At 38.9% G+C, this 18118-nt stretch overlaps 1 protein-coding gene across 1 annotated transcript in view; it reads right to left on the bottom strand.

Annotated features, from left to right (window-relative positions):
* Positions 1-7407, bottom strand: part of TNFRSF19 (TNF receptor superfamily member 19) — a 40479-nt gene extending 33072 nt beyond the window's left edge. Inside the window, exons 1-2 of the mRNA XM_062514667.1 lie at positions 7342-7407; positions 6679-6789 (exon numbers count right to left, since the gene is read on the bottom strand). Of these exons, the coding sequence (XP_062370651.1) occupies positions 6679-6789; positions 7342-7407 (177 nt within the window). The remainder of the gene's footprint in view (positions 1-6678; positions 6790-7341) is intronic.
* Between the last annotated feature and the right edge of the window lie 10711 nt (positions 7408-18118).

The following is an 18118-nucleotide window of genomic DNA, read 5'->3' as shown; positions in this document are numbered from 1 at the left end:
TAAAAATGGTGGATGCAATACAAAGAAATCTTCTGACCAAGGAATTTACAGTCTCCCATCTTTTCAAAGATGACTTCTAAGCCCTTGCCAGATACCAATTCATAATAACTAAAACTTTATGTATGTGCTTTTTATGTTCATATAATATTTGAGGTAGTTAACTGCCTGGCAGGTGCAAATAAATATTTAAGCTTTTAAACCAGGCAGAACTTCAAAAAGATCTGTACTCATAATCAACCACATTCCCCAAACTGAAGGATATTATTTAGATGATGGATTCAAACCCTTTGAAATCTTGGACTTGATAATTTAGCAGTCCAGCAAAGATACAAACAATTGACTGTTCATCTTTTATCAGTACATGCGCAAAACCTATGTGCACCAGTTTTCTCAGTGTTCTATTTACAAAGCTGTCAAGTTATATGGCTGATGAGAACTAAATAGTTCCCTACTCCCCCTCACCCTTTCCATCCTCCCACTCTTAACTTTAAAAGAGACCTCATCTCCTGTAGCATTTGACCTTTGGACTGCAGAAAAGAGCAATAAAATTTGTAATATCAATTAGCTAGATTTCAAAAAGGTATTCTTTATTTTTGTGCCATAAGAATCAAAAGAGCACAAATACACATTGTCTTTATTTTTGCTATTGCAAAGCTTTCTGTGAAGAGCACTTAGCACACTCCTCCCTTTCCACCTTCCCTTTTCAATTAATGAAAATTTTCCCTCTCCAAAAATACACAGTACAAGCCGTAAAAACTGAAACACTTATTTAGAAAACTGAATTCAAGCTAGTTACAAAGAATATTCAAAATTCAAATGCACCTCATTTTTCTTGATATCTATACAGTTTTCACTATCACAGCAATGTGCCATCTCTTTAACTGATGTATCTCCAGAACAGCTCTGTTCAGAAGTGTTTCACTGAGGTATCAAGTGGGGTGACTGGTCAAGGCAGCAAACTAGTTAACCAAACTCATAATCTTGTTTCTAGCTAAAAATATTAAATGCACAGAATAATGCAGACACCTCTTCAAGAACTATCAGGCCACTGCTAAAATTTTCTTTCACTATATACTGATCCAAACACTGATCCAGACAGAACAACCATAAGTCTAGCAGACTATAAAGGGTGCTAGAGTTAAGTGGTATGGTTTTTCCCTAAAAGTTGAATCCAACACAGACAGTAAATGAACAGTAAATTAGATTTTAAACATTATTTCAATTAAAATAACCTCAAATTTCATTAAAAGAATGCTTTCAGGCATGATTAAGATCATAATCTGCAAGTACATTTTAGAATTGTTTCTAGTTCCACTGATTACCCACAACCTATGTAAGTCCCTAGACAACAGCCAGAGCAGTTCCACTTATGCTATGATGATTGCAAGAATACTTGAGTATTCCCAAGAAAAAGTCTTCCAGGCATTAAGACACTTAATTGGTGTCAGGTCATGTAGCAGGTTCTGGGAAATGAAGTTTTTCCTAATACCTTTAAGTACATGGCCTTGTTAACTAGCACACAGCTTTAGCTTCCTAAAGCACCTCAGGCTGTGGGTCAGCCTCATCTAGAATCCAAAAATGAGCTGGATCTATCAGCAGAAGTCTCTGAGCAGGACAGGCTGCAACATCACGCTGCAAATATCAGACTTAGCTGCCGTGTCGAAGTGCACGGCTAGGGTCAGAAAAGTTTCATTCTCAGTGAAGGTGATGTGACATGCCTCCATGCAGCTGCTCCAGTTTCCAGAAACGTGCTGGCCTCTCCTGAGCTGAGACGTGGCAGGTTTCCTCACAAGCAGCTGTCCTGCTTTGGAAAGTTAAGAGTGACCGCTAAACACGGCAGTGGCTGCTCTCGGTGGCTTCACTGTGACAGCGCATCAGCACAGCACTCTGATGTTCCTGTGTGAGGACTGTCACATCCAGGAGCAGCTTCTAACAGTACCTGCCTGCTTAATTCACAATTCCTTTTTCTGAAACATGCAGGTTTCGTCTTTTTTCATCATATACCTGGTGCAAGGAAGCAAGCTGTGATGCACAGTCCCACCTTAGCCACCACCAGGCTGCCTCTGTCCCACCAGCTCTCTGTACAGCAGCTGTCTCCTGGTCACAGTATTTACCATGGCTTAATTGATGGCAGTGCTGGCTTCAGGCACTCCCTTTCACCTCTTGGCTTCTATTCCTTCCTTGTCATATACTGTCCTCAGTGTAGTGGCTCAGACGGTAACTTAAAAAAAAAAAATTATGGAGAAAGGACTGGAAGGACTCTTATTTCCATACTTGAACATCTTTAAGAAAAAAGGCTGAAACGCAAACTACATCATGGGTTTCTTTTTTCCCCTGCATTAATTGTGATTTGTATACATTACAATAATATGTAAGTTTTGATTTATTTCAGAAACATATATAAGATAGGATGAAAGGCTGCTATTATCAAGCCAAATCAATGACTATTCAGACACTGGCAAACTGAAGCCACCTAAAGAATGAAAGATACTAAATTATTTATGCTTAACTACATGATGCTTTGCTATCTACTAAATGAATGAGAAATGCAATAATGCTGAGCCACATGAAGCAAAAACTTCCTTCTGAATCAACACAACCATTTCAGTCTCCAACCCAGAAGAAAGCACTGATTAACAGAAAAAGAAAAAAAAAAAAAAACAAACAAAAAACCTAACAAAACCCCCAAAACAAAAAAACCAACCTGAAACAAAGACTGCACGCACTGAAAACTAAGCTAATTCAGTGCATCAAAGGCTTCACAAACATTACCAAAAACACATGTTTATGAGAAGAAAAGGCTATACAGAGGGTTTTTTCTAAACTAACAATAGAAGCAAAAAAACATGGGAAGCAGCTTTCACTCTCTTCCCCATCAGTTCTGTTGATACAGTAAGAAAGTTTCCTTTCTTCTGATGGCAATATGTTAAAAGTACTTAACAAAAACACTGTTAACGTAAATGATCAATGGATTTTAGTTCTAAGCTAATGTAACATTGCAGTATTGTTGTTAGAACAGTAAATAAGCAATCAGACAGGAAAAGCTGAGGGTGGTACTATTTTCTTTCTTACTTCAAGGAAGAAAACATTACTTTGAAAACATTTTTGAAAAAGAGAACCCCATTAAACTGCGACAGCAAAAGCTGAAAAGAATAGTCTAGATTCAGAATTAGTTACATGAAATAAGGCTGGGTTTTCTGCTGGTCGTGTTTTATTTCATGCTGCCAAGGGTTCCTGAAGTTGTTTACCTGTACAGGAAGTCAATCCAATAGACTGAGCACTGGCTTGCAACCAAAATTAAAACGCTCACCATGGAATCAGAACAGCCAGGTCAGAAGAAACCCTGAAAGAACATCTGAGTCAAACTCTCATGGGTCAGGGACCTGAGCTGATCTATCTAGCACCCTGTCCAGTTGCATCCTAAAAGCTCCCAGGGATGGGGACTCTAGGGAGATTGTTTCAGTGAATGAATGTTCTCACCGTAAAAAAGAAATTCTCCTGGTACAATCTGTACCCATCATCCTTTGTCTTGTCCACATGGTGCCTTGTGAAGAGAAACCTCCTGTTCCACTCCACGGCCTCTGTCTACTCTGCTCTAGCAAGAAATTCCTGCATTACAACAGGCAAGTTGATTTATGTTAGTGTCTCATGTATAAATTGGGAAAGGGCAGCAGCATTTCCCTAATTTAGAAAAGTGAAATGCTCATATAGTATAGGAACAAAGATACATATATATATCTAACTGAAATTGTAAATAATAGTTACAAAAATAAGTATACACACACACACACACACACAAATATATGCACTCTGTACAGATGGGTTTTTGCCCTGTAGTTCTGTAAAGACAGCCCAGAAAAGAAAGAAAACTACATATTTAGGTTGCAATTAAGATAAAGTGATTTGTCATACACAAGACGATAAAAGCTGGGCTTTTGCATTCAGCAATATAGGCTGATGTGTTTTGTTAGAAGCAAAAAAGAAACCTATCTGTCAATTGCTTAAAACACTCAGGGGAAACTGAACCAAAAACCCCACCACTAACATTGTATTTTATTGTACAGTTAGACACACAATCATGCACACACATCCAGAAGCATATCTAGTTTTATCCATGAGTCCTAAATATTTAATAGCAAAACTGACACATTATTTAGTGTTAAGAAACTTTTATTAAACTATAGCATTGCTGTATCATTGCTTTCCCATATGTAAAAAAGCCAAGCAAACAAAACTTCTCCTGGGCTGCAAATTACTTCAAGTGTATCATTAAACGCCTCTTCCCTTTGCATCCCGACCTTGGGCTTCATGTATTTGTTGCTTCAAGCTGTACTTCTACATGACTACTTTCAACCACATTTCAGTTCCAGCCATGGCATCACATCCTTCACTATGATTCACAGAAAGTGGTACCTCTATTTATGGAGGAAATGATGATTCCACTCGTTTAGGTTTGAGCAAAATCTGTTATTTCATTTCTAGTATAGAAGAAAAAAATATTTTTGAAAGTCTATTACTCTCCATGAGAAGTAATTGCTTACATAGTGAAATGAATCAAGCATTCATATTTTCAAAAACACCAAACTAGTCCTAATAATCAGGACTATCAGACTGTAAACAAAAACAGGTGAAGCAAAACCATAACTTGAATAGTGTACTATTGCAAACTATAACCTCGCTGTTTTAGTTTAGTGTTTCTTTATTAAATTGAATGTAATTACTGAGGGCCTTAGTTTTTATAGCTTTTGGGTTTTATTTGCCAGCTAGATAAATATATTTTCTGACTATATAAATGCACATAGTACTGGCCCACTGTTTTAGAGTGCCATATTTACAAGTGTCTTTATAAATTAAACACCCCCTAGAACCTAATTTAAGGCAAATCTAAAAAAATCCAAACTAAGCCACATCCATGTCGTAAGTCATGTCAAAATCTCTGCTTTAACAGCATTGCTTGTATGACTAAACCTTAACTAATACTGCCTAACATACAAAGGGACTCCACTAAAGTGTGAAACACTTGTGGGTTTTTTTCAGAGCTGAACACAGTAGGAACTACAGAGCCATAAACTGAACGCTTCTTTTTCCTCCTGCAGTTTGAACACACATACACACCAAACTTAGTAATGGTTTATGTTAAAAAAATTTCAAAAGAAACATTTCAAATTCCCCTAGACACCCTAAATTCCACCTTCACCATCCTTTTTACACTATCAGTAGAAGTACAAGGCAGAGTTTGCCCTTCTGCAAAGGCCATGCTCTTTTTGACCCCACCTCTCAGGTACGGATCTGACTGCACAGTTGTGTCAGGGTCACAGCCTCACACTCCAACAATGGGCAAGATGTGGGTTTAGAGCTGGACACAAGAAAGTTTTACACATGCATGAGTCTTGGCAGGTCTACTCACCCTTCCTGACACCATCCTGCATTCTTTCTTACTTTACCATCCTCATCTTTCTGGCAAGACATGCTCCCTCAAGATATCCAGTCTCCCAAGATACATAATTCATTTTGTTGTCTCTTCCACCTCCAGTAACTGAGTTGGTAAATCCCAACATACCCCTGCCTCCTCCTTTCAGCTATGACTTTCTTCACTTTTCTTTATCCCTGCTCATACACAGCACCCGCTTTCTCTGAACTGAAAACAGCAAAGATCCCCCTCATGACTTGCATTCAGACTTGGAATATTGTTAAAAATTTTACCAAGTGAACTTTGTAGTTCTACTGAATCCCAGCCCATAATCCCAGCCAGCATTCATCTTCACTGATTCATTTCCACTGTCCTAAAAACCTTGTAATTAAAATACTTTTATGGGGATTTTCTTTTGGAAGAGATGAAATTGTTGTAAAAGCAAAATACAATTACATAAGGTTCACAATAGCATTTCCTTCTCCATGATATTAACAAGAACTTATGTGCTTTCTAAATATTACCGTGTATTTTTCTGGCCTCAACTTTTTCAATTACTTCACATGGCACAAAGATAAGAATTAGGTTTATAGCATTTTTAATTAATTGTAAAACAAAGAAATTGAGCCTGACTTGAATCTGGCTTCCTAAAGTGCTCCAACCACAGACCCAGTTAAAACACAACAATGACCTAGCTCCCTCCAGTTCTAAGGAAATATATTTGCTCTCATTTGAATCTTATTCTGTATTTATGTAATTATGACCTTTTCATTGTAAACCATTTTGTTAAGACAGGAGGTCACGCATAAAATATTTAAACTTTGTTACCTAAAATCCAGATCCAATTGCGAATGTCAGCATTGTAAAAATTAAGCCACTCCACCTCAGCAATCTGTACCAATCATTGGTTTGAAATTAACTTTTCACATTGAATAATCTTACTCTGTAGAAGACAGTCTTAACTGCCTGTAATTTTTCCCCCCTTTGTAGTTTCTTCCCTCCATTGTTGTACTAACTCACCTTTAAAACAATCATTTGAGAGCCCATCCAAGTGGTACTGCCTACTTGATTAGTGGCATCATCATTTTCTGAACTGAGCATTTTATATAAAATGAAAGAGATAACATGGTTCTTGAAAAACTGCAAAAGGCTCAAATGCCAAAACTGTAAATATTTTCATGCAAGTACAGATATCCGCTATTTTAGATCACATCCATAAATGTACTTATCAGAAGTAAAGTAAATTCAAGAAATAGTTATTTCCTTACCTTTGAGAGTTCCATTCCAGGCCCACATTGTTTGCAGAGGATACAGTTTCCAGTATGGTCCCTAAATTCTTGTTCTCTGCAGTCTCCAGTCTCGCAAATTACCTTACTCAGCTAAAACACATAAACCAACAACAAAACCAAAAAAAGGGTAAACTCATCAAAATAAATCTGAGAAATAAGCCCATGTTTTTATCTTAAAAATAACTTTCTGAATTATTAATTAGCCCTAGTTCTACAGCAAGTCAGAGTTAAATACACTGAGAAGGCAATGTGTGCTATGCTACATTCTGTCCATAAACTGAAATTCCAAACACCTAAACCATGTATACAGCACACTGGAGTAAGCGATGGCCACCTCTGCAGTGATGCAGTATCACCTCCACAGCACTATACTCAGCTAAATTTTCTGTCCTAGTCCACTCCTTTGTCCATGAAGAGACTCACACAATGTAAAATTTTGTAATTGTGTGTGAGGAGCAGCCAAAAAATATATGAAGCAGTGGACCAAGCTTAAGCTCAAATCAATGAAATGTGTAAGCAACTGTCTGCATGCAGCATCTGAAGACCTTTAGTGTTAGCAATAATGTGTAAAACAAAAGACACTGTTTCTGTGTTCAGTACAATTTTTTCAACATGGGGAAAAAATATTAATGTTTAACTTACCAAATATGCTAGTAAAATGATGAGCACCTTCAGTTTATCATCTCCTTGCAATCCTTTAGCATCCATTTCTTGTGATTAAACCTTTCTCCTTAGAAAAATATAAAAAGGGAAAAATAGAAAAAATCATTAGATTTACATTGTTTGAATTGCAGAAGTCACAAATCCATTGTACATGACACTTGGCATGCCAAAATACAATCTGTCAATGCCATTAACATTTTCAGATGGGTTCCTGGAAGCTGCTAAACAACAAACACGTGCTTTAAAACTCATATGTCTTTTGATGACTAGACAATAAACACAAAGCCTGTATAATTTTAATTCTTAAAAGAAGAGATGGCAACACGTCTAGATTAGAGAACATCAACATTTACTAATCTAATATCCCTAACATGTTTCTTGCTTGTTAAACACTCAGCTAAGTACACGATAACAGACAAAAATTAATTTCTTCAAATCCACTATGTAGTTTTTATCATTTAAGAGTAGAGACTGACAAATGAAAGGATGGAACCCAAAACATGGGTCATAAGGAAAGGAAAATAACAGAGACAAACATTAAGAACAGTTGCAAAATGCTTTTCAACATGGAACTACAGCAAGCATAATACGCTTTCAAAAATATACAACCAGAATTAACATAGACTATAATTAACACACAAGTCCACATTTTACTTCATGAATACCCTAGTTAATGAATTCTAACCAATTAGAAGAATGTATACTTCAGTGTCACTACTGATATTTTTAAAGACAAACTGTATTTTGAAGCACAAAAGGAACACAAGTCTGCTAGAAAGAACAGAGCAGGTTAAGATGTGTAGACAGCACTCCATGGGAAAACCAAGATGACATTTTTATGGTTATTTCTCACTTAGTGATGACAATGGTCTATGGGCCAGTGACAATTACCAGATTAAATGCAGGTCCTCATGGGTAAAAAAGAAGAAATAGTCTCAAGGATCATTAATATATATATATATAGATAGATACACAGATATAGTATTTGACATAGGATTCTTTTTCAAGTCTGAGGGGGAAAAAAAAATTAAGAGAAGAAACATTAAATGGAGAAAGTCTCAGAAATAGTTCTGGATGACCAAAACACAGCTTCATGTAAAAAGTACTGTAGAACAACCAGAAAAATGAAAAAGGAGAGTAAACAAATTTTAAGTTTTGAAATCATGAGAAGCCAACAACTCTAATGGTGAAAAAAAAGGAATGTACAAACAAAATAATTTCTAGTAATAGCAAAGAGTAAACAGTGAACAGAGACAGTAAAAACACTGCTATGGGAACTCAGAAATTTCAAAGAATGTTTCTCATCTGTTTTTTGAAACACACACACAGTGGGTAAATACACATGCCGTACATTCTATCTTCTGGCCAAAAAGTAACTGAATATATTCTAAGTAAAACCAGATTAGATAAGAGACAAATTGTGAGACTTTGCACCTCAGTAACCTTGAAATAAGTACCAAGAAAGTATTTATTTTGATCCTGTTCAATTTTGCTCTTCATTTCCTTTGGAATGCTACAGAAATTCAAGAGTAATATATGAAGAAATTAAAAAATAATTAAGAGTTGAAATACAATAAACACCTCTACACTGCATTACAGAAAAGCTTGACTTCACTCGATTCACAGAAGACAAGACAGTAAAGCTAAAAGTCTAAGAGTTAAATGAAATAAACTGATTAAATAGTGATTCAAAGAATCATGCTGAAATTAATGGGATTTGGGAGAAAAATCCCCATTAAATTTTTTATTTCATGTAATATTGTTAAAAAGAAAAAAATAAATACTTCCTGTGCTTTCTTAATTGCTATAGGAGTTAAAACTTGACAGAAGTGTTCAAGGGAAATAAAGTTGTAATTATAATTGAATTTCTTAGATTTGAATGTCAAGTGATTACTCCAAGTCATATATATTCCTTAATAATTGAAAAATAGCTAAATTGTAGTACAGTTCTAATGTAATTATGAGCATCTATAGAATACTACCAAAACTTCAAAACTAGGATTCTCCCTAAGGTTAAAAATAAAAGTTATTTTAAGTTTCAATATTTAATGGATGTGTGACATATCAAAAAGAAATGGAAGAGTGTAATAATGGCATACTCTTGTGTCAAGTTTCACATTGAATTTTCAATACAAAAAATACTGGTGAGCTGTACTGAGCCCAGTGATCTAAAATACAGAGCTGTAACAATCTAAGATATCTATTTTTTTCTTTACAAGTCACCTGAAGCATAGGAAAAATAAAGAAAATTAAGAACAGCCCATTTTACTGCCCTGCAGACTAATTATTTGCAATTGAAATAAATTAGCTTAATGTAATTCAGGTATATTAACCCTATTCCTTTTCTCCACTATACAATAACTTGAATTTTCAATATTGTTAAAAAGTCAGTGTATATATACAATTAACAAAAACAATACTGAAACAAAGCTAATTTCGTATTTTCATCTTTTAGTATTCTGGAGTAACAATTGGAATAAAAATCAAATGCCAGTACAGAACAAAAAACGATATTAAAAATCTTGCTGGTCATGCTTGACATATTGTATTTCAGTTTTGAAATTGTCCTAAGATGATCTTCTTATAGCAAGCACCTCAAAGACTTTTTGAACATAAAAAGCACATTGTAAGTCATCCTGTACCACAATACATTTTGTTCATTTAGGTGTGAAATTTGATCGCAGCTGTGAAATATTCTCTATTTAAAAGAAAATCTACTGCCTTTATAGTAGTCTCGGCAAGTCTAATCACCAGGAGTTCCACAACCCAGAGTAAACTTTCAGCATCAAGCCTTTTAGAACTGGCATCAAACTACCGAGGACTTCTCCAACTTATCCTACACTTAACGAAGCTTCAGTTTTTTGACTGATTGTTACAAGTTTCATGAGATCTTATGGCTTTAGGCCTAGGATATGAGATATCTTCTATATAGTATGTCTTCCATAATCAGCAAAGATTCCAAAAGAAGCTTTCATGTCTATGGACCTTAAACTTCAGGGCACTTCAGTAGCACCAAAACACATTTAAATAATTTCAGCAGACATGTATGAATGCCTGTGATACTCTATCATGCCACCACTGTGCCCACTGTCACCACTCCTACCAAAACAACACCAAAGACTATATAGACTAACATGTGAGGAAGAAATGAGCCAGTGTACAAGAAATAACCATTGTTAAGAGGACAAATAAAATAAGATGTTTCTTTCATGGCAACATTTTGATTAAAATAATTTAAAGGTGCCCTAATGGTTAGGGCACACCAATAACTCACTGTATTGAATGCAAGTCCCAAAGGAGAGACAGACAACTCTGTCAGCTGCATGTCTCTTGTTTCAATCACCAGTTTGATGAAAAGTCCTGCTTAAAAAGCAGAGACTGCAGTACTTAATAATAGGTTAATAATAGGTTGCCATTGGGCAACTTTCCTCTCTCATATCAAGAGGCATTATACTGATGTCTGTTGGACACCAGCCATTCACCTCATGCTTTCATGTAAGAAGTTGTTAGAAGATTTTGCCCTCTAAAGCATGTGTGAGCAAACATAGGTTCCATACCTTTAAAGACTATTTGCTCTTGTCCAGATACTGATATTTAAAACGCCAAATTCAGTTTTACTCAATTTTAGTAGAAGAAAGAAACCCATGTACAGAGTTTTTTGAGGTCACTAAATCATTCAAAATACATTTTATTAGGTTAAAAGTAACATGCTTGCCTAAAATACTCAGGGAAAAGCAATCATTACTGGTCACAAACTGAACTCAGGATAGAGAACTTGCATTAGGAATTGTGGTTGCATAATTTAAAGGTCATTTGGGGCCCACTATGCATATGCATAAAGAGGTTAATACCAAAATATTAATTAGAAACATGGTGGAAGTAACAACTTCCAGCCTCTTAGGATTCTAGATTCCATTGCCCTCTAAAATTTATTCTTACATTTACCAGCTTGCTTGAACAGTACTCATAGTTTAATTTCAAAGTCCATGTAAGAAAAATATTTCTTTTTTCTCTCCAAAAAACCTTAAAGTTCCACTGTGAATGACGCACCACCTTAAGGATCAAAGCAACATGACTAAATTATGGCTCACTGCCAGGTTTCTCAGATATAGAAGCATCAAAACTTTGAAGTCAACATCATCTGTGTTCTAAGGGAAACTTTAGAAATGGTGAAGAGTCCCAACTTCACATTCACTTCACTTGAAGTTGTGAATTCCCAGTTAATTCACAACCAGGTCTTAGAAATTTCCCATACTTGATTTGATATTTTTGCTTGACGACCAATTTTCACACGCTCTGTAACACTGGCAGAGTGCTCTGAGATGTTCTGGGTAAGAAAGAGGGATGGAAATATAATCATCTTATCTTGCCAACAGAGGTCTCTGGTATCCAACAAATAGGGTCTCAGCTCCTTTCTAACCACCTACTTCCCACCCGCAGCTGTCAACTGCAGGCAATAAAACAAGGAGTGGCAGATGGCTTTAGCAGAGTCAGTGCCCTAGAGGCAAGAAACAAGAGAAGGGAAAGTACTTACACTGCTGCAATGTCAAAGACAAAGAAAGGGAGCAAGTTAGGGACAAGAACTTCCACTACAGCGCTGCACATTGTTATTTCTGTCTCACAGCTCTAGAACACCTTCCCTTTACACCCTGCCCACAACCCTTGTAGTCTTCCCCTTTGTGAAGTAAATGAGATCTTGTCTGACCACGTTTGGTCCAACTTTTCTGAGAAATGCAGGGGGAAAAACTCCATACTGTCAGCTAGGGCACATTCATCACATTAAATAACACATTAAAAAGATCTGTATTTTACAAACCTGCCATACATGATATCGCACGTCATTAGGCAGCTATGGAGTAATTTCTAATTTTGTAAAGACAAAGGTAGCAGATTAAAGTTAGAACCTTGCTGGTGATCAAAAACACTCAGATGTATTTTAGGGGCTGAGGGAGATAAGAAGAAGACAGGGCCCCAAGACACAGCCAGGAAATATTTGTGGTCCTTCTGAGTACCACATGCTTCAAGTTACGTTAATTGAAGTACTTGTCTTTACAGGAATACTGGTGATAAAGCAGTTTATCATTTGCGTTCTTCAACATACCCAGCTTATCATTAACTATGCATTAGAGTGAAATATTGTAACAAAGGTGCAATGTGGCAACATTTTTCCTACACATAAACAAAGCTTTTTAGAGGATCAGAGCCTGTGATTCACACAAGAACTCCCACTCTCACCAAAGCTGATGAGCCTACTCATACAACATCAAAACTGTGGTAAAAAAATGGTTGCTCCTTCTGTTTAATACCTCTCACCCATCTCAAATTCTAGGAGACACTGGTTTGCTTGATGAAAATTCAGTGTCAAGATGCACTTGTACTTTCGTACTCAGATATGTAACTAAGTAATACACTGAGAATGCCAGTACTATATTCATACTTAATTTACACCAAAATATACTAATACTTCTTTTTCAAAGTAATTTTTTAGGGATCATGAATTATAAAGCATAGGGTTGGTTAATACAGCTAAAACACCTTGCAATGCTGCAATGCCAATATGCTACATTTATCCAGCCAGACTTGAGCAGCTTTGGATAGCATGCAATGTCTTAAAAACCACAGACACTAGTTACTTTCATTCAAACCATTCGTTCCCTTTTATTAGGACTGCAAGTTGTTGAAAGTGAGAAAAAGTGACTAATTACCTCCTCAACTGACACTTTAAGCATCTTACTAGTAAACCAACAAAGCTTACTTCTTGGTCTAAAAGAAACAAACAAAAAACCCCAACAAACCAACCAACCAAAACCAACAATGACAACAACACAGCACCTAAACCCCAACCCCTTTTCTCTAATGGTAACAAGCTCTCAGGTAACATACCCAAGTAACTTGTTTTCCACCTGATGCTGGAGGTGTGCTTGAAGGAGATTATGCAGTAGTTAAGAAATGTACCTACAGATTGAATCAATTTGCCACTACCTCATATTAAATGCTACTGGACCACTTTATAAACGTAATAAAAGCATCCATATAAAGTAGCAGTAAGTGTAAAGGTGGTAAATAAGTATTCAGATTTTTCACGAACACCAGGTAAAGCTATTGGTCCAAGGTCTGATTAAATGGGGACAGCCATCAGGAAAGGAGGTCAAACAATCAAAACCTTTTCAACAACTGGGGCTTTTAAGCCTCTTACCAGCCAAAAGAAAAAGTTAGGAGCTCCTACTCCTTCAACTCCAGCTCTACAATCGTTCGAAGCAAACAGCAGCTTATTTATGCAGCAGACACGAGAAGCGCTGGTGAACATGAAAGCCCAGCTCTCAAGGGCTTTTTGTTCGCCGCGCTCCGGGGCGTGGAGCAGCCACTCCAGGGCCGTCGAGACCTGCAGGACGCACCGGCAGAGCCGCGGCTCCGTGTCTGCGCCGTGCCCCGCGCACCCACCGGGGGCGGCTCGGAGCGGCAGAGCCGGAGCCACGGCGGGGAGGAAGGGGCCCGGCGGAGCCCTGCCCCGCAGCCCGCGGAGCTCGCTGCCATCACCTCCCTCGCCGCCCCCCGCGGGTCCGCGCCGGGCGGGGCGACCTCGGGGCGGCGGTGCCCGGCCGGCCCCCGGTGCCCCGGCGGTGGCGACAGCGGCCGCCGCTCGCCCCGCGGCCACCGCGCTCCGCCCGGCTGTCGCACGCACCCACCTGCCACGCCGCGGCTGCGGCCGCCCCGGCCGGCCCAGGAGCGCTCGCCCCGCGCCGCCCCCGCCGCCTGCCCGCCCCGTCACTGCGGCAACACCGAGCCGCGCCCGCCCCGCCCCGGCAGCGTCACCGAGCGCGGGCAGCCAATGGGAGGGATGGATGGATGGATGGATGGATGGATGGATGGATGGATGGATGGATGGATGGATGGATGGATGGATGGATGGATGGATGGATGGATGGATGGATGGATGGATGGAGAGATATATGATGGATGGATGGATGGATGGATGGATGGATGGATGGATGGATGGATGGATGGATGGATGAGTGGATGGATGGATGGATGGAGAGATATATGATGGATGGATGGATGGATGGATGGATGGATGGATGGATGGATGGATGAGTGGATGGATGGAGAGATATATGATGGATGGATGGATGGATGGATGGATGAGTGGATGGATGGATGGATGGAGAGATATATGATGGATGGATGGATGGATGGATGGATGGATGGATGGATGGATGGAGAGATATATGATGGATGGATGGATGGATGGATGGATGGATGGATGGAGAGATATATGATGGATGGATGGATGGATGGATGGATGGATGGATGGATGGAGAGATGGATGAGTGGGTGGATGAGTGGGTGGATGGATGGATGGATGGATGGATGGATGGATGGATGGATGGAGAGATATATGATGGATGGATGGATGGATGGGTGGGTGGGTGGATGGGTGGGTGGATGGATGGGTGGATGGATGGGTGGATGGGTGGGTGGATGGATGGATGGATGGATGGATGGATGGATGGAGAGATATATGATGGATGGATGGATGGATGGATGGATGGATGGATGAGTGGATGGATGGATGGATGGATGGATGGATGAATGGATGGGTGGGTGGATGGATGGATGGATGGATGGATGGATGAGTATGTGGATGGGTGGATGGGTGGGTGGGTGGATGGATGGATGGATGGTAGATGGATGGATGGATGGATGGATGGATGAGTGGGTGGATGGATGGATGAGTGGGTGGATGAGTGGGTGGATGGATGGATGGATGGATGGATGGAGAGATATATGATGGATGGATGGATGGATGGATGGATGGATGGAAGAATGGATGGGTGGATGGGGGGAGGAAGGGATGAATGGATATATGGTGGATTGTGGGATGGATGGATGGATATATGGTGAATGGATGGATATATGGTGGGATGGATGGATGGATGGATGGATGGATGGATGGATGGATGGAAGAATGGATGGGTGGATGGGTGGAGGAAGGGATGAATGGATATATGGTGGATGGATGGATGGATGGATGGATGGATGGATGGAGGGATATATGGTGGATTGTGGGATGGATGGATATATGGTGAATGGATGGATATATGGTGGGATGGATAGATGGATGGATGGATGGATGGATGGATGGATGGATGGTGTCGTGTGTCCACGCTGTGAGGGCATGAGTGGGGTTGTGTGTCTCATACCAATGGTGTGAAGCCCAGGGTGAATCACAAGCGTCCCAAGCTGGTGTACATTTTATCCCACCAGGAGGACAGGATAGCAGGGCACACCTGTGCCCACCCTTGCCTCCAGACGCTGCCTGGCTTTGGGACCACAGCCTTGGAATTGCTGATCCCCCTCAGAGGGTGCTCAGGCTTATGGTTGCTGGACTGTTCTAAAGGGACTGGCCCTTGGCCTCTGAAGAATGAGTCCTTGTAATTCAGGAAAGCCCTTTCCACCCCTCCTGCCCAATAAACATGATGGAGGCTTTCTGACAACACACTGCAAATTCTCCTTTCTGCAAGCTTGCCTTCCTAAAGTACTTGAGTAGCTTTTTTTTTTTCTGCTGGCTCAGAGCCTGAAATATTTTATTCATTCTGCAGGTAATCTTACCCAGCTGTAAGTACAGTGTTGATACCAAATGGAAGTTTCCACAGAGAAATGGACAAATCCCACCCTTCACTGATAGTACATTTTTCACAGTTCCTAGGTTGGATATTACTGCTACTTACTGTGACAAAAATTAGGAGCTGTTCTGAAATGAGTGATGCTCCAACATTGGTGAAACCAGTCTTGGAGACCTTGGTAAAATCACTGCTGCTGCAGGGATTTCAGGTCATTAGTTTTACTTCTAATGAAAAGATTAATGATCCACTTACAGTCTAGACAACTGTATGGACACACAAGGAACTGGGTTAGGCTCTGGAGAAATGAACAAATGCTTATACTGGGAGGTAAAGCATTTTCAAATAAACAGAATTTTTGGAGCTCCTCACAGACAAAATTTTGAAGATCACCACTCACTTTGGCTTCTCTAAAAACAAGGAGTGCTTATTGAAACCCAGTAAGTTGTATGCAAAGAGAGAAATGATCGCTGTGAAACTAGTTGTTTTCAATTATATAACCCAAACAACTCAGAATGTGCAGGGGTTTTCATGCAATTATCTTCTAAAGGGCCTTCAAAGAAGAGCTTTGCTTCAGGACCCTTGCCAGGAGGAGCTCTGCAAAAGGCTGGAATTTCAGTGAGGAATGGCATACTGCGGCACAACAGCAGCGCATCTGTTGTGAATAGCAGCTGCTGCACAGCACTGAGCATTGTACACAGTCTCACTATTTACAGACAATCTTTTGTATATTATCTGTTTTCTGGAGCCACCAGTGAAACTAATGCATGAGCTTTTCTTAGTAGAATCATTCATGTATGTTTCAGATACTTGTCTTAAAGTAGTATAGTTAGACAAAGGTATTAAAATATCCCAGAGTTCTTGAGGTGTTGACTAAACACTCAGGATTACCATATTAAAAAGCATGAAGACTTTCATCAGAGAGTGGGTTACTATGCTAATGAGCTCAGAGCAACATGTTGTCTGCAACACTGAAACTTAAAACTTTAAGTCTTTGTTGTAGCATTTAAATCTTTCCTCTGAATGTAAAATGGATGAATTAGTTCCATTCATCATTGAAAGATGTTGAAAATTGTAGTGTTTTCTTTGTTTTAAATCATGATGCCTCTTGGGAAATTGAAGATGTGAATTGTTAGAACTAGTAGAGATTAACACTACAACAGAGAAAGCAAAAAGGAAATATTTGGAAAGCAGTTTCAGCTGACCCTTTTGAAAGACTAAGTTGCATGACATATCTGATGTGGAAGCAGAAATTGTACAGCAATAGGAAGTTGTTATCTCCATATCTCAAATGTTAACACAGTTCCCCCAGTCAACTGTGAGGTAGATCTACTCTTGTTATGACAGCTGTTGGAAACTGATGTCAGTATAACTGTGCAATGTCTTTTGATAATCTTAACTATTACAAACCTTAAAATATGTTTATGATGTTATCTGAGGCACACTGTTTGAAAATGTCTCCATTTATAACCAGAAATTGCTCAAGCTATTTTAATAAATAAATCATATACTTGTGAGTTTCTTAGTCAGATATGCTTGAAAAAGCATTGTGAACTTTTTGTTTCTGAAGGCTTAAGCCTCAGGATTAATTAATGTTTATATAGCTCTTAGTAAAAGCAAAGTTACCAGTGCCAAGAATTATTACTATTTAATCTTTAAAAGTCAGATCAATGACAGGCTAAACTGTCAGAGAAATGTTACTTAAAACAACAAAAGTGCTGGAAATCCTCTTCCCACCATGCTTGAATGTGTTCAAGTGTGCTTTCATTTCAGTCTCACTTACATACAAACAAGCAAAGATATTTTTCAGTTTAATTGGGTTGACGCCCATTTTTGTTTCAATATCTGGGGAGATTACCTAAAATCCTAGGGACATTTTACAAAATGAAAAACTTTGTTTCTTAAATGCATTTTCAGGGCCCAAATATTGTAAATAATTATCTATGCAAATCCTACTCAACAGTGTAATCTATCTGATTAACCAGAGTTCCTTCTGTGTACAACTTCACCCATTTGTGTGATAGGTCAGATCCTTGTAGTGATAGTTTCATTGTATTAGACTTGCAGAGCTATTTTGACTTCTGAAGAAAAGGACTCCTAGTGTTATTTTAAAAAATTTGCTTCCCTTGCTACTT

The sequence above is a fragment of the Cinclus cinclus genome, chromosome 2, assembly GCF_963662255.1.
Source record: "Cinclus cinclus chromosome 2, bCinCin1.1, whole genome shotgun sequence".
In the NCBI taxonomy this organism is placed as follows: Eukaryota; Metazoa; Chordata; class Aves; order Passeriformes; family Cinclidae; genus Cinclus; species Cinclus cinclus.
The sequence above is the reverse complement of the archived record's forward strand: the minus strand, read 5'-3'. Positions and strand labels throughout refer to the sequence as shown.